The 25,737-nt window shown below is 49.9% G+C and overlaps 1 protein-coding gene across 5 annotated transcripts in view; it reads left to right on the top strand.

Annotated features, from left to right (window-relative positions):
• Positions 1 to 25,737, top strand: part of scai (suppressor of cancer cell invasion) — a 246,501-nt gene that overhangs the window by 199,354 nt on the left and 21,410 nt on the right. For 4 of the 5 annotated variants that reach the window (XM_072488455.1, XM_072488456.1, XM_072488458.1 and 1 more), the window contains 2 exons: positions 5,398 to 5,470; positions 6,698 to 6,871. In XM_072488455.1, the coding sequence (XP_072344556.1) occupies positions 5,398 to 5,470; positions 6,698 to 6,871 (247 nt within the window). Of the gene's footprint in view, positions 1 to 5,397; positions 5,471 to 6,697; positions 6,872 to 22,506; positions 22,730 to 25,737 lie in introns of those variants that run through there. The other variant, XM_072488457.1, reaches the window with a different exon arrangement.

Raw genomic sequence — 25,737 nt, 5'->3', positions numbered from 1 at the left:
GTTTCTTGAAATTATGTAAATAGTTCAATTAGGGAAGAGGCCATACTGGACCTTATATTGGGGAATGAGCCCGGCCAGGTGATCGAAGTTTCAGTAGGCGAGGCATTTCGGCAACAGTGACCATAACTCCGTACGTTTTAAGGTATTCGTGGATGAGGATAAGAGTAATCCTTGGGTGAAGGTGCTAAATTGGGGGAAGGCTAATTACATCAATATTAGGCAGGAACTGAAGAATTTGGATTGGGGTCGGTTGTTTGATGGTAAATCAACACCTGACATGTCAGAGTCTTTCAAATGTCAGTTGATTAGAATTCAGGACCGGCATGTTCCTGTGCAGATGAAGGATAAGTATATCAAGTTTTGGGAACCTTGGATAATGAGGGATATTGTGAGACTAGTCAAAAAGAAAAAGGAAGCATTCATAAGGTCTAGAAGGCTGAGAACAGACTAAACCGCTGAAGAATGTAATGAAAGTAGGAAGGAACCTACCTAGAAAGTAGCAAGGAGTTAGGAGGGCTAAAACAGGTCATGAAAAGTCCTTGGCAAACAGGATGAAGGAGCATCTCATGGCATTTTATACGTATATAAAAAGCAAGAGGGTAGCCAGGGAAATGGTTGGCCCACTTGAGGACAGAGGAGGGAATCTATGCGTGGAGCCAGAGGAAATGGTGAGGGACTAAATGAGGGCTTTGCATCAGTATTCACCAAAGAGAAGGACTTAGTGGATGTTGAGTCTAGGGAAAGGTGTGTGAATATTCTGGGTCATGTAGATATCAAAAAGGAAGAGGAGGTGTTGGGAGTCTTAAAAAAGCATTAAGGTAGTTAAGTCCCCACGGCCTGATGGGATCTACTGAGGGAGGCAAAGGAGAAATGTGCTGGGGCCTTGACAGAAATATTTGTATCCTCATTGGCTACAGATGAGGTTCCAGAGGACTGGAAAATAGCCAGTGTTGTTCCTTTGTTTAAGAAGAGTAGCAGGGATAATCCAGGAAATTATAGGCCATTGAGCCTTACTTCAGTGGTAGGGAAGTTGTGGTAGGGAAGTTATCAGAAAAAATTCTAAGGGACAGGAGTTACTCACATTTGGAAACAAATGGACTTATTAGCGATAGGCAGCATAGTTTTGTGAAGGGGAGGTTGTGTCTCACAAACTTGATCTAATTTTTTGAGGAAGTGACAAAGATGGTTGATGAAGGAAGGGCAGTGGATGGTGTCTACATGGACTTCAGTAAAGCCTTTGACAAGATCCCTCCTGGCAGACTGGTACAAAAGGTGAAGTCACATGGGATCAGAAGTGAGCTGGCAAGCTGGATACAGAACTGGCTGGGTCATAGAAGACAGAGGATAGTGGTGGAAGGATGCTTTATGAATGGAAGGCTGTGACTAGTTGTGTTCTGTAGGGATCAGTGCTGGGACCTTTGTTCGTGGTATATATAAATGATTTGGAGGAAAATGTAGCTGGGCTGATTAGGTTTGCGGACGACATAAAGATTGGTGGAGTTGGTGTAGTTGCGGATAGTAAAGAGAATTGTCAGGATACAGCAGGATATAGATCGGTTGGAGACTTAGACAGAGAAATGGCAGATGGAGTTTAATCCGGACAAATGTGAAGTAATGCATGTGGGAATTATACAATAAATGAACCCTTGGGAGTATTGACAGGCAGAGCGATCTGGGTGTACAGGTCCACAAATCACTGAAAGTGGCAATGCAGGTGGATAAGGTAGTCAAAAAGACTTACAGCATGCTTGTCTTCATCGGTCGAGGCATTGAGTATAAATATTGGCAAGTCATGCTGCAGCTGTACAGAACCTTAGTTAGGCCACATTTGGAATATTGGGACAATTCTGGTCGCCATACTACCAGAAGGATGTGGATGCTTTGGAGAGGGTACAGAAGAGGTTTACCAGAATGTTGCCTGGTCAGCCTGGCCTCTTGTGGAGTCTTTGCCTCCATATACAACCAAGTTTTGCCCTTTCAGGCACAGAAACATCAAATAATTAAATACACTTAAAACTATACCTTATTTATAATGTTTATCAATACAAATATAAATCCCTTAAAACTACCTTTGGTTTCCTAACACAAGCAAGAAATGAAGATGGCAGACATTGACACAGAACTGGGAGACAGGTGCTGAGAGTTGTGTCCTCTGGAGATTGACTATTTAAAAGGGCGTTGGAAGAGTTGAACAGAAACAAAAAGCTCAGCTGGCTGAGAATGAGAAGAAGGCTCAGAAAAAGCCTGAAGGCCACTGAGTTGTGCACCTTAATCCACTGTCTTCCTCTGCAGCAAATGCAGGAGAGACTACCACCATGGGGTGCCTGAGTCCATGAGGTGATGCTGAACGGAGTATTGTCTTAGAAGATTGAATATCTTACAAGACAAACAGTTGTCCAGTGAGATGCAGAGTAAAACCCCGAAATGTGCTCAATCCTAGCCTGAAAAGAGGAGTTTGCATTGCATGCACAAGAACAGATTATATACTATGAGCCAGATTGTCCATTTAATGCTGACCTCTGAATCATTTTATTCTCTCGGAAGTGACCACTAGTTGAGACAGAATAAATGTTACTATCTGTATGACAATTATGTTTAATTCTGAAGACTTTTAACCTATTAGTCTTAATTGATACAAAGTCTTAATAATCTTTATTATTGTCACAAGTAGACTGACATTAACACTGCAATGAAGTTACTGTGAAAATCCCTTAATCGGCACACTCCAGTGCCTGTTCTGGTACACCGAGGGCGAATTCAGAATTCACCTAACAAGCACAACTTGTGGCAGGAAACCCATTCAGACACAGGCAGACATGCCAATAAAAAGATTTCCAAAATAGAAGAAATGGGCAGACAGTGACCCAAGCGGAAATCGAACCTGGACCCTAGCGCTGTGAAGCAACAGTGCTAACCACTGTGCTACCATGCCACCCAGGTCTTAATCCTAGAAGTAAAAATCGTGTGCTAACTCATTGTGCCATCCAGTTGCCCAAAGTGAAATGTGTTGACTGGAGTCTCTGTGATTGCAGAAGCATGGTTATATGCAACTTTTGTGAATGCTTTGCCATGAAGTCCTGGATACCCTAATTTCAATAAAGAAATTATCAAAATTTTGTTTCATTGGCCACAAAAAATAGGTGGGGAGCAGGAAATGAGGTTTTCAAATTTACCCCTGTTGTATCCTTTGGGAGAACGGTGCAGGGGCTTGATCTGGGTTTTTTTCTGCGGGAGTAGAAAAGGCCAAAAAGGAGAGTTAATGGACGCTATTAAAATTAGGAAAAGTTTTGACAGATGAATACTCATTCTGAAAAGAGTCAGAAAGAAATCTTGGGGTCTTCAACCTGGAAAGGATGTGATTCTTGTTATTTAATGACCTATGTCAAAAAGCGATCTGTTCAAACTTATTACCCTGACCCAACTTAACGAAGTACAGGTATGGAGGCAATTATTGTTGAGGATTTCAAGGATTACATTGTTTGGTTATACAGCAGCCTTCAATATAATGCGCTTGAAGGGAATTAGTGTAATCTTTTTAACGGGAAGTAGTAAAGTACTTGCTTTGAACAAAGCCACAGGCATTTAATTTTTCAGTCATATCTTCAGTTTTTCTATAACCCAGGCATTCAGAGTTAGAGATTGAAATGATCTGATTCCTATTCAGAATGAGTAGCTATACACCTTTCTTTTGCGAATATTCATCTTCCCCACCTTTATATTGGTGAATCTTTTTTTTTCTATATTTATGACTATCTACCTAATTCAGCTAATAGATTTGGACTAAGAAACTTTGTGTCGCTGTAATCAGGAGATCCGCATGAATTTGTAACTGTTAAACTGACTTGCAGCAGATTTAACAGTTGTCATTCTTTGTAGATGAAGTTTGGAATCCAGAAATTGAACCACAAACTAAAAGTGACGTCCCTACTTTTTTGATCGGTGTGAGGAATATTCCTTTATCTGTGAATGTACATATTGAATGCTGGTCACTGTACTGTATTGTGCAGCTCTGCTTGGTGGTGTATCGGAGGTCAGTTTAACTCACTTGGCTAGCCAGCTGGTTTGTGATGCAAAGCAAGGCCAGCAGCGCCTTCCTGTTCAATTCCTGTACTGGCTGAGGTTATTGATGAAGGCCCACCTTCTCAATCTTGTTCTTCGCCTGAGATGCAGTGATCCTCAGGTTAAATCACCACCAGTCAATTCTCCCCCTCAGAGGGGAAAGCAGCTTAAGGTCATCTGGGACTATGACAATTTTACCTGTATCCAGATCTTCAAAAATGAGATCTACGTTGTGTTAGTAGATGATAATAATTGAAGTAATATCAACCCAGACTTTGTGGTTACTGGTAAACTAATGTCGTTTGTTTCACGTACACTTAGTCATGAAATTTCTGTAGAATTTTACACTTTGATTTGTGCATAACAGATTACCAAAGTAGCACATTACCCTCCACAGGGAGGATCAAGGGCCTGTTGGAACTGGGCAAGCGACTGCATATCTTTTTAACCAATCCCTAATGAAATATGCAGAGTCTAATCCAGGAAATATAAATTTGAATGTTTAATTTGATGTAAACCATGGACAAACGTACAGTAAAGTGGGGGGGAAATAAATGGATGATGAAAGGGAGTTAGAGAAAAAGAAAAAGTTTTAAAATAGTTTAAAATCTCCATCAGTAATTAACTTCGAAGAGATGCCACTCCACACACTTATAAAAGATCATTTTCAGTGCCTGAGAAACTGTTTGGCAGGAATTCAATCTTACCGTACCCTTCAAGAATTCACACGCTTGAATGGACAAGCAATAACTTTTGCTGCCATATTTAGTGACAGTCTAGTGGCTAAGTGCCACAACTTCACACCGTTACAACGTATTTAAACGTCAAGTCTCTCACTGAGGTGTCTCAATGTCTGGAAGCTTGTGGAAGAGCAGCAACTTCTTGATTTCGAAATGTGTAAATGTCCAATTTACTCCTTAACAAAGAGATGTTATAGCCACCCTGTTACTCCAATTTCAACATCTGAACTGACCATCTATTCAGCTCTCACATTGGTTGTGAAATGGTAAACAGTGATATCAGGATTTTATTTATTGATGCTGGAGTATTATATAATCTCATTTAAATATCAATGTCAATTTTTTAACAAAGGGTTTCTGCGAAAAACAAAGATGCGAAGTTTGCACCCTTTCATGTACCGGATTCTGATTTTTTGCAATAGGCATAAAATAACATGCAAATAATAAATGCAAACAGCTAAAATAAAAATGTTGGTGTGTGTAACACATGAACGCCACACTTTTTTTGTGCAATGTATTATTCTTTATTGCTATGATGTATCGTTTCTTAAGAACATCAAGCAATGCGGGTTTGAATTATAATTTTTCTTTGTTGCAGAACTTTATCAACTTATTTGGCCAGCCCTTAGTCTGCCTGCTTTCACCAACAGCATATCCCAAAGGTTTACAAGGTATGGACATTTTGAAATACCGTTTGGAGAAAATTACTTAAGTATTATGCCATTCACTATTCCACCGTTAGTTAGAGGTGATTGCGCAACACAATCTTACCATTACTTTCTAAATTATCCTAGAATGCAGTGTGAGTATATCAATATTGTGAACAGAATTTTGATGCAATTCAATGACTTTAGAAAAATTGGAGAAATATGGAGCTGGATTCTCCGCTCCCCGACGCCGAAATCGCGTTAGCTGACGGGACGGAGAATCCGTTTTGGCGCACGAAATTCTTCAATTCTCCGCCGCCCCTGAAAATCATGTACACATAGAGTACGCTGCATCAAGTATCCACCACCTCAGGCTATTGCCTAAGGCCTGCCCTGCGATGCTCCGTCTCCGACAGGCCGAATTCCCAACTGCATGGACCTCTGATGGTCCCACCATCCGGGAGCCTTGCGTGGTGGCTGCAGACTCAGTCCGTGGCCGCCACAGTCGGGGGAGGGCCGATCGGCGGGCAGGGGGGCAATGTGTGCAGGCTGTCCGGGGTGCACGAGTGGCCGATGTGGGGCACTATTTTGCCGGTCCAGGTCCGCGGGCTGAGTCCACAATGGAGCACGGCACGGCCACTGGAGGCCACCGCCGTGCGCATGCGTGACCTCTGACCTGGAAGTGCTGGGGGCTGTATCGGCAGCTAGAGCTGTGAGCCCTATGACTGTTGCCTTCTATCCCCCAGCAAGACTGTGAATCTGTGGCTTATTGAAGCCAGTTCTCCTGGTGTAAAAAAACACAGTTTTGAAGACAGCATGGGGACTTTGTTCCAAAAATGGAGAATCCAGCCCATGATTTTGTTCTATATGTAGGATGGTAAATATGTGGAGCAGATTGCCATGCATGGTGGAACAAGAAAGCAGTGAGTTTGAAAGGTTCTTATTAACACTGGGATTCGAGATGTTAGAAATGCACTTCTGGAATACTGTGGAGATTGCTTTGGATGTCTTCTGCCTAACATTTGTTGCGATGTAATTCACAGTTGAATTCAAATGTTTGTAGTACTATTTTGGTGAACAGCCAATAATCATAATAAAGCCAACGCAGAATTATGGTACCTTAATCAAAGCTTCTTGCAAGCATTTAAAGTCATTTTGCACTGCTACCATTGTGTTAAGAGTTCATGATAACTATTGGTGGAAGGATTACCCTTCTCAAAACCTTGTTAAATTATGTGGCTCTCTTTGCAGATCAGACTCAACGTGGCAGCCTTTTCACCCTCTTTCTGTATAATCCTCTGATGGCCTTTCTCTTTATGTGTCGACTCACAAGTATGAGAAAAGGAATGTGGGATAAATGTCAAGAATATCTTCATAAGATTTACAGGGACATAGCTCACCTGCTGACTAAATCACGGACTGTGGGTAAGTTATGTGCCACACACTAGAGAGTTGTTTTATGAACAAATTAATGCATGAACAAGTATCTAAATTAGTTTCAGTAAGGGGCGGCACGGTGGTTAGCACTGCTGCCTCACAGCTCCAGGGTCCCATGTTCAATTCCAGCCTCGGGTGACTGTCTCCCCGTGCCTGCGTGTGTTTCCTCCGGGTGCTCTGGTGTCCTCCCACAGTCTAAAGATGTGTAGGTTAGGTGGATTGGTCATTTTAAATTGTCCCTTAGTGTCCAAATGGTTAGGTTGGGTTACAGGAATAGCATGGAGGTGTGGGATTAAGTAGGTGCTCTCACAAAGAGCCGGTGCAGACTCTGGACAAATGGCCTCCTTCTGCACTGTAAATGCTGTGATTCTATCCAAACAATCAAGCTTTCCACCCTTCAGTGTTTTAAAAGAAAAACTGCACTTTTCATCTGAAGGCAATGACAGATATTTTGAAAATTCCACTGTAACCTGTACTATCCTGTTATGGTAATTTACAATTCATTTTTAATATGAAACTAAATGGTGAGTTTAGATTCTTTGATTGAGAACTCAGGTCATTTTTGTCATTTCCCAGAAACCTCACGTAACACACTTTCCACCTGCCATAATTGTAAAGTGCTCAGCAGTGGAATTTCTGGTATTTTAAAAAGTTTGCCTCTGCAACTTGGGATTATGAGACAGTTGCAAAATATCATGACTAAGCAATAATGCTGCACAATGTATGAGAGAAGAATTGTGTGCACATAGAATTTTTTTTTGAAAATATTTTTATTCAGAGCTTTTTACATATATACACAGAATATCAGAAGAACAACACATCAACGGAACAAACAACCATAGATGTCCAAATCCACCTGTTTCCAACACCCCACCACATCCCGCCTTCTCCATTATAACCCCCCCCCCCCCCCCCCCCCACCCCCAACCTCTTGCTGACTCCTCAATCCTCCTTGAAGAAATCAGTGAACAGTTTCCACTTCCGAATGAACCCCTCTACCAACACTTCCCGCCCCACAGAGTGAACTTGACCTTCTCCAACCTCAGGAGTTCTGCCAGGTCGCTCACCCATACCCCTGCCTTTGGCAGCTCCAAATCCTGCCAACCCAACAAAATCAGTCACCATGCTATCAACGAGGCAAAGGCCAATACAACGGCCTCTCACCCACTCCCGGGACTTCCAATACACCAAATAGTGTCACCTCCGGACTTGGAACCACCCCCACGCCTAGGACATCACGTGCCAGAACCCCCTCTGTCTTGGAAACGCCCAGAATATGTGCACACCGCCCACACCTATCCTCCACCCCCTGGATGAGGCTTAACTCAAACACGATGAGGTTGCGTTCACCCTTCGCAAGGCCTCTGCCCATGTCCCGGCCTGCACCTGCCCATCCAGCTCCTCTTCCCACATGCACTTAATATCCTCCACAGGGGCACCCGCCGTCTCCATCAGTTCCTTATTTTGTCCTCCGATAACAGCTCATCTTGCGACACCTGGGGCGGCAGCTCCGGGAAAGACGGCACCTCTCTCCTCACAAAATCCTGTACCTGCAGGTACCTAAAATCATTCCCCTTGGGCAACTCATACAATTCCTCCAACTCCTCCAGCCTGCAAATTTGTCCCTATAAACAAGTCCCTGAAACACTCAATCCTCATCTGCCACCACCCCCGAAACCACAAGTTTCATAACAAGCCAGCACAAACGTATGGTTGTTGCCCACAGTGACATGCCGTCCAGCCCAAAATGTTGCCTGCACTGCCCCCACACCTTTAATGCCGACACCACCACTGGGCTCACTGAGTACTTGGCCGGCAGGAATGGCACAGGTGCCAACAACAGAGCCCCCAAACTCGTTCCCCAACATGACCACTCCGCCTCCACCTGCCCCCAGACCGACCTCTCCGCCACAGCCCATTTGCTCACCATCACAATATTTGCCCTCAATAATAATGTATTAAATTTAACAACACCCCCCCCACCCCTTCCAAAAATACCAGCCTCACCCACGGGGCCTTCCCCGCCCACGCAAATCCTGAAATTATTCCATTGACCTTCCTGAAAAAAGACTTGGGGACAAAGATAGGGAGGTTTTGGAACATGAACAGAAACCTAGGCAGCACCATCGTTTTCATTGCCTGCACACACCCAGCCAACGATATCGGCAACAAATCCCACCGCTTAAAATCGGCCTTCATTCCCTCCGCAAATCAAGCCAAATTCAATCTACGTAGCTGGGCCCAGCTCCACGCCATCTGGATACCTAAGTACCTGCAGCTCGTCCTCACCACCCTAAACAAAAACTCCCCTAATCTCCATTCTTGCCCACTGGCATGGATCGGGAACACCTCACTGTTTCCCATGTTCAATTTATATCCCCAAAACCGGACAAATTTCCCCCAAATCTCCATAATCCCTCCAATGCTGCCTATCCGGTCCGAGATATATGATAAATCATCCACGTACAACATGCCCGGCAACCCCTCCACTCAATCCCCCTTCAATACCTTGATGCCCTAAGCGCCATTGCCAATGGCTCTATCACCAAGACAAAAAGCAACGGGGAGAGTGGGCACCCCTGTCTCATCCCACAACGTAACCCAAATTACCCTGAATTCACTTGGCTTGTCTGAACTCTCGCCACAGGTGCCGTGTACAACAACCAGATCCGTCCCAGCAAATACTCCCACTCCACCCGATCTAAAGCCTTCTCCGCGTCCATTGCCACTGAGGGGATCATAATCACATTAAGTAACCTCTGCCTTGCCTTCATAATCCCATCTGGTCCTCCCCTTTCACCCCCGGCACACAGTCCTCAATTTGCGATGCAAGCACACTCTGCAACATCTTAGCATCAACATTCAATCCTCGCATGTACCACGTGATGAGCAGCTTGGTCGGGGGCCTCGCTGCATTCCCCCCCGCCACGCCCCGACCAGAACATATGGACATGATTTGCCGGGCTTCCCGAGCACCTCCCACATCTGTCCTCCACCCCAAAGAACCTACACAACCTCGCCCCTGTCATATGCGCTCTGTGAGTAACTTTGAACTGTATTAGTCTGAGCCTGGCGCAAAAGGAGGAAGAATTAACCCTACTCCGGGCATCAGCCCACAGACCCTCATCTATCTCCTCCCCAAGCTCCTCCTCTCACTTCCCCTTTAACTCCTCCACCGAGGCCTCCTCCTCTTCCTGCAGCTCCTGGTAAATCGCCAAAACCTTGCCTTCTCCAACCCATACACCCGAAATCACCCTGTCCTGAATCCCACGTGCCGGAAGTAGCGGAAATTCCCTCACCTGCCGCCTCACAAACGCCCTCACTTGCATGTACCAGAAAGCGTTTCCCGGGGGTAGCCCAAACTTCTCCTCCAGCGCCCCTAGGCTCGCAAACGTCCCATCGATGAACAGGTCCCCCATTCTTCTAATCCCTGCCCAATGCCAGCTCCGAAACCCCCCATCCATCCTACCCGGGACGAACCAATGATTCTCCCAAATCGGGGACCAAACCGAGGCTCCCACCTCTCCCCTGTGTCGCCTCCACTGCCCCCAGATTTTCAGCGTCGCCGCCACTACCGGATTCGTGGTATACCTTGTCGGTGAGAGCGGCAACGGTGCCGTCACCAGCGCCCTCAGGCTCGTGCCCACACAGGACGCCATCTCTAACCTCTTCCACGCCGCCCCCTCTCCCTCCATTACCCACTTACGGATCATCGCCACATTGGCTGCCCAATAATAGCCATACAAATTCGGCAGCGCCAGCCCCCCCTGTCCCTGCTACGCTCCAGAAACACCCTCTTCACCCTCGGGGTCTTATTCGCCCACACAAAACCCATGATGCTCCTACTTACCCGTTTGAAAAAGGTCTTGGGGATCATAATGGGAAGGCACTGGAACACAAAGAGAAACCTCGGGAGGACCGTCATTTTGACTGACTGCACTCTACCTGCTAGCGAGAGTGGCAGCATATCCCATCTTTTAAAATCCTCCTCCATCTGCTCCACCAGCCACGTCAAATTGAGCCTATGCAGGGCCCCCCAACTCCTAGCTACTTGGATCCCTAGATACCGAAAGCTCCTTTCCTCTCTCTTCAGCGGTAGCTCGTCTATCCCCCTTCCCTGGTCCCCTGAATGCACCACAAAGAGCTCACTCTTCCCTACGTTGAGTTTATACCCCGAAAAGTCCCCAAACTCCCTTAGGATCCGCATGACCTCCGCCATCCCCTCCACTGGATCTGCCACATACAGCAACAGGTCGTCAGCGTACAACGACACACGGTGTTCCTCCTCCCCCCGCCCCCCCGGACCAGTCCCCTCCATTTCCTGGACTCACTCAGTGCCATGGCCAGAGGCTCAATTGCTAGTGCAAACAACAAGGGGGATGGGGGCACCCCTGCCTCGTCCCCCGGTACAGCCAAAAGTACTCCGACCTCCGCCGATTCGTAGCCACACTCGCCACCGGGGCTCTATATAGCAGCCTGACCCAACTGATGAACCCCTCCCCGAACCCAAACCTCCGCAACACTTCCCAAAGATACTCCCATTCCACCCTGTCAAAGGCCGTCTCCGCGTCCATAGCTGCCACGACCTCCGCTTCCCCCTCCACCGGGGGAATCGCAATCACATTGAGGAGCCTCTGCACATGTGCATTTAATTGCCTACCCTTCACGTATCCCGTCTGGTCCTCATGAATCACCCCCGGGACACAGTCCTCAATTCTCGTAGCCAGCACCTTCGCCAGCAACTTAGCATCCACGTTGAGGAGCGAGATGGGTCTATACGACCCACATTGCAGTGGATCCTTGTCTCGCTTCAGGATCAAAGAAATCAGCCCCCTAGACATTGTCGGGGGCAAGGTCCCCCCTCCCTTGCCTTATTGAAAGTTCTCACTAGCAACGGGCCCAGCAGGTCCACGTATTTCCTGTAGAATTCAACTGGGAACCCATCCGGCCCCGGGGCCTTCCCCGCCTGCATGCTCCCCAATCCTTTAACCAGCTCCTCCAGCCCAATCAGCACCCCCAAACCAGCCACCTCCTCCTCCTCCACCCTCGGGAACCTCAGCTGATCCAGGAATCGTCGCATCCCCTCCTCCCCCGCTGGGGGCTCAGACCTGTACAGATCCCCATAACAATCCCTAAATACCTTGTTTATTCTCACCGCACTCCGCACCGTATTCCCCCCTCTATCCTTAACTCCACCAATCTCCCTCGCTGCCTCCCTCTTACGAAGCTGATGTGCCAGCATCCGACTCGCCTTCTCCCCATTCTCGTACGTCGCCCCCTGCGCTTTCCCCCACTGCCTCTGCTTTCCCCGTGGTCAACAGGTCCAACTCCGTCTGGAGGTTCCGTCGCTCCCTGAGTAGCCCCTCCTCGGGGGCCTCTGTATACCTCCTGTCCACCCTTAAAATCTCCCCCACCAACCTCTCCCTCTCCCTCCCTTCCCTCTTCTCCCTGTGGGCCCTAATGGAGATTAGCTCTCCCCTGACCACCGCCATCAGCGACTCCCAGACTACCCCCACCTGCACTTCCCCATTGCCTCCAAATATCTTTCAATACACCCCTGCACCCGCCCGCACACTCCCTCATCCGCCAATAGTCCCACATCAAGGCGCCACAGCGGGCACTGGTCCCCCTCCTCCCCCAACTCTAGCTCCACCCAATGCGGGGTGTGGTCCGAGATGGCTATGGCTGAATATTCCGTTCCCTCCACTTTCGGGATTAGCGCCCTACTCAAAATGAAAAAATCTATCCGGGAGTAGGCTCTATGGACGTGGGAAAAGAAGGAAAATTCCCTGGCCAGCGGCCTGGCAAACCTCCATGGATCCAACCCCCCCCCCCCCCCCCAAATCTGGTCCATTAACCCCCTGAGCACCTTGGCCGCAGACGGCCTCTTACCCGTCCTGGACCTAGAACGGTCCAGTGCTGGATCCAGCACCGTGTTGAAGTCCGTCCGTCCCCCCATTATCAAGCTTCCTACCTCCAGATCCGGAATCCGACCCAGCATGCGTTTCATAAATCCGGCATCATCCCAATTTGGGGCATATACGTTCACCAGTACCACCCGCACCCCCTGCAACCTACCACTTACCATCACATATCGACCTCCATTATCCACTACAATATTCATTGCCTCAAACAACACCCGCTTCCCTACCAGTATTGCAACTCCTCTGTTCTTCGCATCCAGCCCTGAATGAAAGACCTGCCCTACCCATCCCTTTCTCAGCCTTACCTAATCTGCCACCTTCAGATGTGTCTCCTAGAGCATAACCACGTCTGCCTTCAGTCCCTTTAAGTGCGCGAACACCCGGGCCCCTCTTGACCGGCCCATTCAGGCACTTGACATTCCAAGTTATCAGCCGGATGGGGGGCTACGCGCACCCCCACCCCCCCCACCCCCCCCACCCCCCCTGCCGCCACCGACTAGCCATCTCCTTTTCTAGGCCAGCCACGTGCCCGCGCCTCCCGCACCCTCCAGTCCCCCAGGCGGCACACCCCCGCCCCGACTACCTGTCCTACTTCCAGCTCCCCTTTGGCCAATGCAGCAGCAACCCTCTTCCCCCACCCCCCTTCCCCCCCGCTAAATCCACATCTAGCCATTTTGCTTCCCCCATGACACTCCCGTAAGTCTGCTGACCCCAGCCGCTCCCGCCATTCCATCGACCCCCCCCCCCCAGTGTGAGTCCCCCCTCCCCTTGGCAGTCAGTGTGCGCTCCTCTCCAGCACCGCCCTCCTCTCCAGCACCGCCCTCCCCCCGAGCTGGCCCCGCCCCCTCTGGCGCAGCTCCTTTTTGCGGCCTTAGCCCAACTCCCCATCCCCAGGCCTCCACGCCCCCTCTTCCTCCGTGGGGGCCTGCCCCTCCGACACCGACACACTCTCCCACAGCCCCCACATCAAATCCATTCACCCATCCCCACCCAGCACTCAAACCAAAAGAATATTCCCCAAACGTAATAAACACCGTGAACACAGTAAACATCCCCCCACGACAAACCCTCAATTTGAGTCCAACTTTTCAGTCCGTATAAAGTTCCATGCCTCATCGGGCGTTTCAAAATAGCGGTGCCGATCTTGGAACGTGACCCACAATCGCGCTGGCTGCAGCATACCGAACTTCACCCCCTTCCGATGGAGCACCGCCTTAGCCCGATTGAAACCAGCTCTCTTGTGAGCCACCTCCGCACTCCAGTCCTGGTAAATTCGGATCTCCTTGTTCTCCCACCTGCTGCTCCGCTCTTTTTTGGCCCATCTCAGGACACATTCTCTGTCCATAAAGCGGTGGAACCTCACCACTACAGCCCTTGGCGGCTTGTTGGCTTTAGGTCTCCTTGCCAGGACCCGATGAGCCCCATCCAGCTCCAGGGGCCTCGGGAAAGCTCCCGCGCCCATCAGCGAATTGAGCATCGTGCTAATATATGCCCCGGCATCGGGCCCCTCCACTCCTTCAGGGAGACCCAGAATCTGGAGATTCTTCCTCCTCGACCTATTCTCCAGGTCCTCGAATTTTTCCGCCCACCTCTTGTGCAGCGCCTCGTGCGCCTCCACCTTCACCGCCAAGCCCAAGATCTCATCCTCGTTCTCCGAGGCTTTTTGCCGCACCTCCCGTCCGCCGCCCCTTGGGCCTTCTGGGTCTACACAAGTTTCTCAATCGCTGCCTTCATTGGCGCCAGCATTTCTGTCTTCAGCTCCTCAAAGCAGCGTTTAAGAAACTCCTGCTGCTCCTGCGACCACTGCGCCCACGCTGCTTGGTCTCCACCCGCCGCCATCTTGCTTTTCCTCCCTCGCACCTTTCACTGCCCGAGGATTACTTTTTTAACCGCTCCACTCCTGGTCCAATCCATATAATGTCGGGGGGAACTTCCCACACTGGAAGCCATCGAACAATTTCCGTTGGGGCCCCTCTGGAGAGTCCAAAAGTCCGTTCCCGGCGGGAGCTGCCAAACGTGCGACCTACCTAGGCATAGCCGCAACCGGAAGTCCTGGAAACTCCTACTTAACTAGCCCCCCCGAGCTACTAGCATGGTGGCCCCCACCCAAGGCCGCTGACATCCCCTCCCCCTCCAGTTCACCCCTACCGATCCTCCCAACCCCAACACACAAAGAGAAACAAAACGCACACTCACCATCGCTGCTGCTCCGTCGAACTCCACCCCAAATCGCACACCCCACCCAAGCACTTTACAATGAACACAAAGTTCCTCTCCAAAGTTCAATGGCCTCACACTCCTCCCAGTCCATGGTCCTTCATAATCTCCATCGCCTCCTCTGGCAAGTCAAAATAAAACTCTTCTGATGTGTCTGCCACAAGCGGGCAGGGTACAAAACCCCAAACGTCACCTCAATGAGGGCAGCCTTTATCCGGTTGAACCCGGCGTACCGCTTTATCAGCACCACACCCAGGTCCTGTTAGATCTGCAGCTCACTCCCTTCCCAGGTGCATTTTTTTGTATGCCTCGCCCATTTCAGAATTTTCTTCTCGTCCTAAAATCGTGCAGCAAGGGCACCACCATTGCCCTTGGCGGCACCCCCACTTGCAATCTCCTCCTTCCCTGTATTTGCGTGGATTTCCTCCATGTGCTCCGGTTTCCTCCCACAAATCCTGAAAGACGTGCTTCTTACACGAATTGGACATTCTGTGGCACAGTGGTTAGCACTGCTGCCTACGGTGCTGAGGACCCGGGTTCCAATCTCGGCCCTGGGTCACTGTCTGTGTGGAGTTTGCACATTCTCCCCGTGTCTGAGTGGGTTTCACCCCCACAACAGGAAAACTGGCGTAAAACGGCTACAAATTCCCCGTTTTGCTGGGGGCTAGCAGGGCGGCAGCGTAGAGCTCACAGCTCTACCTGCAGATACAGCCTCCAGCACTTCTGGATCAGAGGCCGCGCATGCGCATGGCGGCAGCCTGCAGCGGCCGCGCCATGCTCCATGGCGGACTCAGCCCGCGGACTTGAACCGCCAAAGTAGTGCACCCCCCATCACTGCTCGCGCGCCTGGACCGCCCGCCTACAGTGCCTCCTGCCCGGTGATCGGCCCTCCCCCGACTGTGGCGGCCCTGGACTGATTCCGCAGCCGCCACGCCGAGTTCACGAACAGTGTGAGTACACGTAACCCACGTCACCGGGAATTCGGCCAGTCGGGGACAGAGCATCGCGGGGCGGGCCTCGGGCAATGGCCTGAGGTGGTGCATCATCGGCACGGCATCCTCCCAGAATACCCCGCTTTTCAGGGGGCGGAGAATTCAAAAACCGGCGCTGCTCCCGATTTTGGCACAAACGGATTCTCCACCCCGTCACCAAATGCGATTTCGGCGTCAGGGAGCGGAGAATCCAGCCCCAGGCCTTTTGGGTGTGTTTTTACATAAGCATTTTAATAAGGTTTTACAATCCCTGAATGTAAAGCAATGTATTAAAGTTTAGTGATTCTTCAGATAAATGTTCCCTAACAATAGTTATCAAGTGGCAGCACGGTAGCATTGTGGATAGCACAATTGCTTCACAGCTCCAGGGTCCCAGGTTCGATTCCCGGCTTGTATCACTGTCTGTGCGGAGTCTGCACATCCTCCCCGTGTGTGCGTGGGTTTCCTCCGGGTGCTCCGGTTTCCTCCCACAGTCCAAAGATGTGCAGGTTATGTGGGTTGGCCATGATAAATTGCCCTTAGTGTCCAAAATTGCCCTTATGTGTTGGGTGGGGTTACTGGGTTATGGTGATAGGGTGGAGGTGTGGACCTTGGATAGGGTGCTCTTTCCAAGAGCCGGTGCAGACTCGATGGGCCAAATGGCCTCCTTCTGCACTGTAAATTCTATGATCTAAGTGGCACAGAAGAAAAACAGGGGAGAGAGTCTAGAAGAGAGGACAGGAAATTTAAGCTTTCTTTTTTTTTTATTAAATATTTTATTGAAAATTTTTGGTCAACCAACACAGTACATTGTGCATCCTTTACACAATATTATAACAACACAAATAACAATGACCTATTTTATAAACAAAAAATGAATAAATAATAAATAACAAAAATGAAAACTAGCCCTAATTGGCAACTGCCTTGTCACAAGTAACACTCTCCAAAAATATAATTTAACAGTCCAATATATAATTATCTGTAGCAACGACCTATACATACTATACAGTATATATTAACAACCCTGAGAGTCCTTCTGGCTGCTGCTGCTGCCTTCTTTTTCCCATTCCGTCTATCTTTCTGCGAGGTATTCGACGAACGGTTGCCACCGCCTGGTGAACCCTTGAGCCGACCCCCTTAGGACGAACTTAATCCGCTCTAGCTTTATAAACCCCGCCATGTCATTTATCCAGGTCTCCACCCCCGGGGGCTTGGCTTCTTTCCACATTAGCAATATCCTGCGCCGGGCTACTAGGGACGCAAAGGCCAAAACATCGGCCTCTCTCGCCTCCTGCACTCCCGGCTCTTGTGCAACCCCAAATATAGCCAACCCCCAGCTTGGTTCGACCCGGACTCCTACTACTTTTGAAAGCACCTTTGTCACCCCCATCCAAAACCCCTGTAGTGCCGGGCATGACCAAAACATATGGGTATGATTCGCTGGGCTTCTCGAGCACCTCGCACACCTATCCTCCACCCCAAAAAATTTACTGAGCCGTGCTCCAGTCATATGTGCCCTGTGTAATACCTTAAACTGAATCAGGCTTAGCCTGGCACACGAGGACGACGAGTTTACCCTGCTCAGGGCATCTGCCCACAGCCCCTCCTCGATCTCCTCCCCCAGCTCTTCTTCCCATTTCCCTTTTAGTTCATCTACCATAGTCTCCCCTTCGTCCCTCATTTCCCTATATATATCTGACACCTTACCATCCCCCACCCATGTCTTTGAGATCACTCTGTCCTGCACCTCTTGTGTCGGGAGCTGCGGGAATTCCCTCACCTGTTGCCTCGCAAAAGCCCTCAGTTGCATATACCTGAATGCATTCCCTTGGGGCAACCCATATTTCTCGGCCAGCGCTCCCAGACTCGCGAACTTCCCATCCACAAACAGATCTTTCAGTTGCGTTATTCCTGCTCTTTGCCACATTCCATATCCCCCATCCATTCCCCCCGGGGCAAACCTATGGTTGTTTCTTATCGGGGACCCCCCCAAGGCTCCAGTCTTTCCCCTATGCCGTCTCCACTGTCCCCAAATCTTCAGTGTAGCCACCACCACCGGGCTTGTGGTGTAGTTCCTCGGTGAGAACGGCAATGGGGCTGTCACCATAGCCTGTAGGCTAGTCCCCCTACAGGACGCCCTCTCTAATCTCTTCCACGCCGCTCCCTCCTCCTCTCCCATCCACTTACTCACCATTGAAATATTAGCGGCCCAATAATACTCACTTAGGCTCGGTAGTGCCAGCCCCCCCTATCCCTGCTACGCTGTAAGAATCCCTTCCTCACTCTCGGGGTCTTCCCGGCCCACACAAAACCCATGATGCTCTTTTCAATCCTTTTTAAAAAAAGCCTTCGTAATCACCACCGGGAGGCACTGAAACACAAAGAGGAATCTCGGGAGGACCACCATCTTAACCGCCTGCACCCTCCCTGCCATTGACAGGGATACCATATCCCATCTCTTGAAATCCTCCTCCATCTGTTCCACCAGCCGCGTTAAATTTAACCATTTGCAATGTGCCCCAATTCTTAGCTATCTGGATCCCCAGGTAACGAAAGTCCCTTGTTACCTTCCTCAACGGTAGGTCCTCTATTTCTCTACTCTGCTCCCCTGGATGCACCACAAACAACTCACTTTTCCCCATGTTCAATTTATACCCTGAAAAATCCCCAAACTCCCCAAGTATCCGCATTATTTCTGGCATCCCCTCCGCCGGGTCCGCCACGTATAGTAGCAAATCGTCCGCATACAAAGATACCCGGTGCTCTTCTCCTCCCCTAAGTACTCCCCTCCACTTCTTGGAACCCCTCAACGCTATCGCCAGGGGCTCAATCGCCAGTGCAAACAATAATGGGGACAGAGGGCATCCCTGTCTTGTCCCTCTATGGAGCCGAAAATATGCAGATCCCCGTCCATTCGTGACCACGCTCGCCACTGGGGCCCTATACAACAGCTGCACCCATCTAACATACCCCTCTCCAAAACCAAATCTCCTCAACACCTCCCACAAATAATCCCACTCCACTCTATCAAATGCTTTCTCGGCATCCATTGCCACTACTATCTCCGTTTCTCCCTCTGGTGGGGCCATCATCATTACTCCTAACAACCTCCATATATTCGAGTTCAGCTGTCTCCCCTTCACAAACCCAGTTTGGTCCTCGTGGACCACCCCCGGGACACATTCCTCTATTCTCATTGCCATTACCTTGGCCAGGACCTTGGCATCTACATTTAGGAGGGAAATATGTCTATAGGACCCGCATTGTAGCGGGTCCTTTTCCTTCTTTAAGAGAAGCGATATCGTTGCTTCAGACATAGTCGGGAGCAGTTGTCCCCTTTCCTTTGCCTCATTAAAGGTCCTCGTCAGTACCGGGGCGAGCAAGTCCACATATTTTCTATAGAATTCGACTGGGAATCCATCCGGTCCCGGGGCCTTTCCCGCATGCTCCTAATTCCTTTCACCACTTCTTCTACCTCGATCTGTGCTCCCAGTCCCACCCGTTCCTGCTCTTCCACCTTGGGAAATTCCAGCCGATCCAAGAAGCCCATCATTCTCTCCCTCCCATCCGGGGGTTGAGCTTCATATAATTTTTTATAAAATGTCTTGAACACTCCATTCACTCTCTCCGCTCCCCGCTCCATCTCTCCTTCCTCATCCCTCACTCCCCCTATTTCCCTCGCTGCTCCCCTTTTCCTCAATTGGTGTGCCAGCAACCTGCTTGCCTTCTCCCCATATTCGTACTGTACACCCTGTGCCTTCCTCCATTGTGCCTCTGCAGTGCCTGTAGTCAGCAAGTCAAATTCTACATGTAGCCTTTGCCTTTCCCTGTACAGTCCCTCCTCCGGTGCTTCCGCATATTGTCTGTCCACCCTCAAAAGTTCTTGCAGCAACCGCTCCCGTTCCTTACTCTCCTGCTTCCCTTTATGTGCCCTTATTGATATCAGCTCCCCTCTAACCACCGCCTTCAACGCCTCCCAGACCACTCCCACCTGGACCTCCCCATTATCATTGAGTTCCAAGTACTTTTCAATGCACCCCCTCACCCTTAGACACACCCCCTCATCTGCCATTAGTCCCATGTCCATTCTCCAGGGTGGGCGCCCTCCTGTTTCCTCCCCTATCTCCAAGTCCACCCAGTGTGGAGCGTGATCCAAAATGGCTATAGCCGTATACTCCGTTCCCCTCACCTTCGGGATCAATGCCCTACCCAGCACAAAAAAGTCTATTCGCGAGTAGACTTTATGGACATAGGAGAAAAACGAGAACTCCTTACTCCTAGGTCTGCTAAATCTCCACGGGTCTACACCTCCCATCTGCTCCATAAAATCTTTAAATACCTTGGCTGCTGCCGGCCTCCTTCCAGTCCTGGACTTCGACCTATCCAGCCCTGGTTCCAACACCGTATTAAAATCTCCCCCCATTATCAGCTTTCCCATCTCTAGGTCCGGAATGCGTCCTAGCATCCGCCTCATAAAATTGGCATCATCCCAGTTCGGGGCATATACGTTTACCAAAACCACCGTCTCCCCCTGTAGTTTGCCACTCACCATCACGTATCTGCCCCCGTTATCCGCCACTATAGTCTTTGCCTCGAACATTACCCGCTTCCCCACTAATATAGCCACCCCCCTGTTTTTCGCATCTAGCCCCGAATGGAACACCTGCCCCACCCATCCTTTGCGTAGCCTAACCTGGTCTATCAGTTTCAGGTGCGTTTCCTGTAACATAACCACATCTGCCTTAAGTTTCTTAAGGTGTGCGAGTACCCGTGCCCTCTTTATCGGCCCGTTCAGCCCTCTCACGTTCCACGTGATCAGCCGATTTGGGGGGCTTCCTACCCCCCCCCCTTGTCGATTAGCCATCACCTTTTTCCAGCTCCTCACCCGGTTCCCACGCAGCTGTATCTCCCCCAGGCGGTGCCCCCCCGCCCATCCTCTCCCATACCAGCTCCCCCCTCTCCCCAGCAGCAGCAACCCAGTAATTCCCCCCTCCCACCCCCCCCCCCCCCCCGCTAGATCCCCCGCTAGCGTAATTACTCCCCCCATGTTGCTCCCAGAAGTCAGCAAACTCTGGCTGACCTCGGCTTCCCCCCGTGACCTCGGCTCGCACCGTGCGACGCCCCCTCCTTCCTGCTTCTCTATTCCCGCCATGATTATCATAGCGCGGGAACCAAGCCCGCGCTTCTCCCTTGGCCCCGCCCCCAATGGCCAACGCCCCATCTCCTCCACCTCCCCTCCTCCCCCCATCACCACCTGTGGGAGAGAGAAAAGTTACCACATCGCAGGATTAGTACATAAAACCCCTCTTTGCCCCCCACATTCGCCCCACCACTTTGTTCGAACGTTCTTTTTAATAACCCGCTCATTCCAGTTTTTCTTCCACAATAAAAGTCCACGCTTCATCCGCCGTCTCAAAGTAGTGGTGCCTCTCTCGATATGTGACCCACAGTCTTTCCGGTTGCAGCATTCCAAATTTTATCTTCTTTTTATGAAGCACCGCCTTGGCCCGATTAAAGCTCGCCCTCCTTCTCGCCACCTCCGCACTCCAGTCTTGATAAACGCGGATCACCGCATTCTCCCATTTACTGCTCCGAGTTTTCTTCGCCCATCTAAGGACCATTTCTCTATCCTTAAAACGAAGGAATCTCACCACTATGGCTTTGGGAATTTCTCCTGCTCTCGGTCCTCGCGCCATCACTCGGTATGCTCCCTCCAGCTCCAACGGACCCGCCGGGGCCTCCGCTCCCATTAACGAGTGCAGCATCGTGCTCACATATGCCCCGACGTCCGCTCCCTCCCCACCTTCAGGAAGACCAAGAATCCTCAGGTTGTTCCTCCTTGCATTGTTTTCCAGTGCCTCCAACCTTTCCACACATCGTTTCTGATGTGCCTCCTGCGTCTCCGTCTTCACCACCAGGCCCTGTATATCGTCCTCATTCTCGGCTGCCTTTGCCTTCACGACCCGAAGCTCCCGCTCCTGGGTCTTTTGTTCCTCCTTTAGCCCTTCGATCGCCTGTAGTATCGGGGCCAACAGCTCTTTCTTCATTTCTTTTTTGATCTCTTCCACACAGCATTTCAAGAACTCTTGTTGTTCAGGGCCCCATGTTAAACTGCCACCTTCCGACGCCATCTTGGTTTTTGCTTGCCTTCCTTGCCGCTGTTCTAAAGGATCCACTGCAATCTGGCCACTTCCCTCTCCTTTTTCCATCCGTATCCAGGGGGGATTCCCTTCTGGTTTACCGCACAGTGTTTTTAGCCGTCAAAATTGCCGTTGGGGCTCCTATCAAGAGCCCAAAAGTCCGTTTCACAGGGAGCTGCCGAAACGTGCGACTCAGCTGGTCATCGCCGCACCCGGAAGTCAAATTTAAGCTTTCTGGTGACAAAAACTACACAGTTATTTGGGACAGCAGTTGACTGAAGAGTCAGTTATAGAACTCAGCAAAATGATCAGTTGAGCAGAGGTGCTACTGGAAGACAGTTTAGGGAACTAATTTGTTTGCTCTGCAGTTGAAGAAACAGCACAGTTTTGGTGTCTCGGGGAGAGATACAAGATGGGTGAAAAGCATCAAGTGAATTCTCTGGAAGAAAACGGTTTGCCACTGTGCCAGAGCCACCCAGCAGCCTTGGTATCCAGCTAGTGGTAACTCTTCACCGGTTTATGTATCTAATATTGCCAGGGTGAATTATTAGTGTGAATTTGAAGCAGCATCTTGTGTTTGTATTGAAATCTTTCCAATCTTTTAATCTAATATAATGTAGTTCATGTTTAATAAATATTTTATTCTTTGTATTAAAAGCTCAACAGACTCCTGTGAATTGGTTCAGTAACTTTCCTCCATTGTTTCAAAACAAAAGTTAGGATCCATCAAGCCAGGTATCACTCAGATCTGACTTGTCCAATATTAACATTAGCTGGGATCTTACATAAGTCAGTGATATAAATTGTTTAAATCATGTTTAACATGAAAATATAAACATGAATTCAGGTTTAACCAATTGTTTGGAGTTCTTTGAAGAAGTAACCATGTGCTGTGGATAAAGGAGAACCAGTGGATGTACTGAAGGTGCCACATTTTTTAAAAAAAATATGTTTTATTGAATTTTTTTTTCCCAAACAACAATTTTTCCCCTCTTACAAAGCAAACGCAACAATAACAATACAGAAATTTTTAACAATACACAAGTAACAAAACCTCTTTATCTTTGACCTAAACTAAACTAAACCCCCCCCCCCCCCCTCCCCCCTCCCCCCCACCCTTCCCCCTGGGTTGCTGCTGCTGGTCATCTGTCTTCCCTCTAACGTTCCCCTAGGTAGTCGAGAAATGGCTGCCACCGCCTGGTGAACCCTTGAGCCGATCCTCTTAGGGCAAACTTTATCTGCTCCAGTTTAATGAACCCCGCCATATCATTTACCCAGGCCTCCAGTCCGGGGGGTTTCGCCTCCTTCCACATGAGTAGGATCCTGCGCCGGGCTACTAGGGACGCAAAGGCCACAACGTCGGCCTCTTTCGCCTCCTGCACTCCCGGCTCTTCCGCAACTCCAAATAGAGCTAACCCTCAGCCTGGTTTGACCCGGGCCTTCACCACCCGCGAAATCACTCCCGTCACTCCCTTCCAATACCCTTCCAGTGCCGGGCACGCCCAAAACATATGTGCGTGGTTTGCCGGGCTCCCGCCACACCTCCCACATTTGTCCTCCACTCCAAAGAACCTGCTCAATCTTGCTCCCGTTATGTGTGCTCTATGTAGCACCTTGAATTGAATCAGGCTAAGCCTGGCGCATGAGGAAGAGGAATTTACCCTGCTTAGGGCATCAGCCCACATACCCTCCTCTATCTCCTCCCCTAGTTCTTCTTCCCACTTTCCTTTTAGTTCGCCCACCGACTCCTCCCCCTCTTCCCTCATCTCTCGGTAAATCTCTGACACCTTGCCCTCTCCGACCCACACCCCTGAAAGCACCCTGTCCTGTATCCCCTGTGTCGGGAGCAACGGAAATTCCCTCACCTGTTGTCTAGTAAACGCCCTCACCTGCATATATCTCAAGAAATTTCCCCGGGGCAACTTATACTTTTCCTCCAATGCTCCCAAGCTCGCAAAAGTCCCATCTATAAATAAATCTCCCACCCTCCTAATTCCCAACTGGTACCAGCTCTGAAATCCTCCATCCATTCTTCCTGGGGCGAACCTATGGTTGTTCCTGATTGGGGACCCCACCAGGGCTCCCCGCACCCCTCTCTGTCGCCTCCACTGTCCCCAGATATTCAGTGTTGCCGCCAACACAGGGTTCGTGGTAAACTTTTTAGGTGAGATCGGTAGCGGCGCCGTCACCAGCGCCTCTAAACTCGTCCCTTTACAGGACTTTCTCTCCAGTCTTTCCCACGCCGCTCCCTCACCCTCCATCATCCATTTATGTATCATTGCCACATTGGCGGCCCAATAGTAATCGCCCAAGTTCGGTAGTGCCAATCCTCCTCTGTCCCTACTACGCTGAAGGAACCCCCTCCTTACTCTGAACCCTCCCTGCCCACACGAAGCTCGCGATGCTCCTGTCTATTTTATTAAAAAATGCCTTGGTAATTAGTATAGGGAGACATTGAAATACAAATAAGAACCTCGGGAGGACCATCATCTTAATTGCTTGCACCCTGCCCGCCAGCGATAGAGGCTGCATGTCCCACCTCTTGAAGTCCTCCTCCATTTGTTCTACCAACCGTGTCAGATTAAGTCTGTGCAAGGTTCCCCAGCTCCTAGCGATCTGAATCCCCAGGTATCGGAAGTTTCTTTCCACTTTCCTTAGAGGCAAGCCTTCTATCTCTCTACTCTGGTCCCCTGGATGTATCACAAATAATTCACTCTTCCCCATGTTTAGCCTATACCCCGAGAAATCCCCGAACCCCCTCAAAATTCGCATAACCTCTATCATCCCCCCCCGCTGGGTCCGACACGTATAACAATAGGTCATCCACGTATAACGAGACTCGGTGTTCTTCTCCCCCTCTAATCACCCCTCTCCATTTCCTGGAGTCTCTCAACGCCATGGCCAGAGGTTCAATTGCCAACGCGAACAACAATGGAGACAGCGAGCATCCCTGTCTTGTTCCCCTATATAGTCGGAAATACCCCGATCTATGTCGACCTGTAACTACGCTTGCCGTTGGAGCCCCATAAAGAAGTCTAACCCAGCTAATAAACCCGTTCCCAAATCCAAACCTCCTTAACACTTCCCATAAATACTCCCACTCCACCCTATCAAATGCCTTCTCTGCGTCCATTGCCGCCACTATCTCTGCCTCCCCCTCCACTGGGGGCATCATTATCACCCCTAATAGTCGTCGCACGTTAACATTCAGTTGTCTCCCTTTTACGAACCCTGTCTGGTCTTCGTGCACCACCCCCGGGACACAGTCCTCTATCCTCGATGCCAGTACCTTTGCCAACAATTTGGCGTCCACGTTCAATCATGAAATGGGTCTATAGGACCCGCACTGCTACGGATCTTTATCCCTCTTCAAAATTAACGATATCGTCGCCTCCGACATCGTCGGGGGTAGAGTCCCCCCTTTCCTGGCCTCATGGAACGTCCTCACCATCAACGGGGCCAACAAGTCCACATATATTCTGTAATACTCCACCGGGAAACCGTCTGGTCCTGGGGCCTTCCCTGCTTGCATGCTTCCCAGTCCCTTAATAACCTCGTCCACCCCAATCGGTGCCCCCAGGCCTACCACCCCCCGCTCC

Source organism: Scyliorhinus torazame, chromosome 22 (assembly GCF_047496885.1).
Source record: "Scyliorhinus torazame isolate Kashiwa2021f chromosome 22, sScyTor2.1, whole genome shotgun sequence".
NCBI classification, from domain to species: Eukaryota; Metazoa; Chordata; class Chondrichthyes; order Carcharhiniformes; family Scyliorhinidae; genus Scyliorhinus; species Scyliorhinus torazame.
This window is presented reverse-complemented; position numbering and strand designations above follow the sequence as displayed.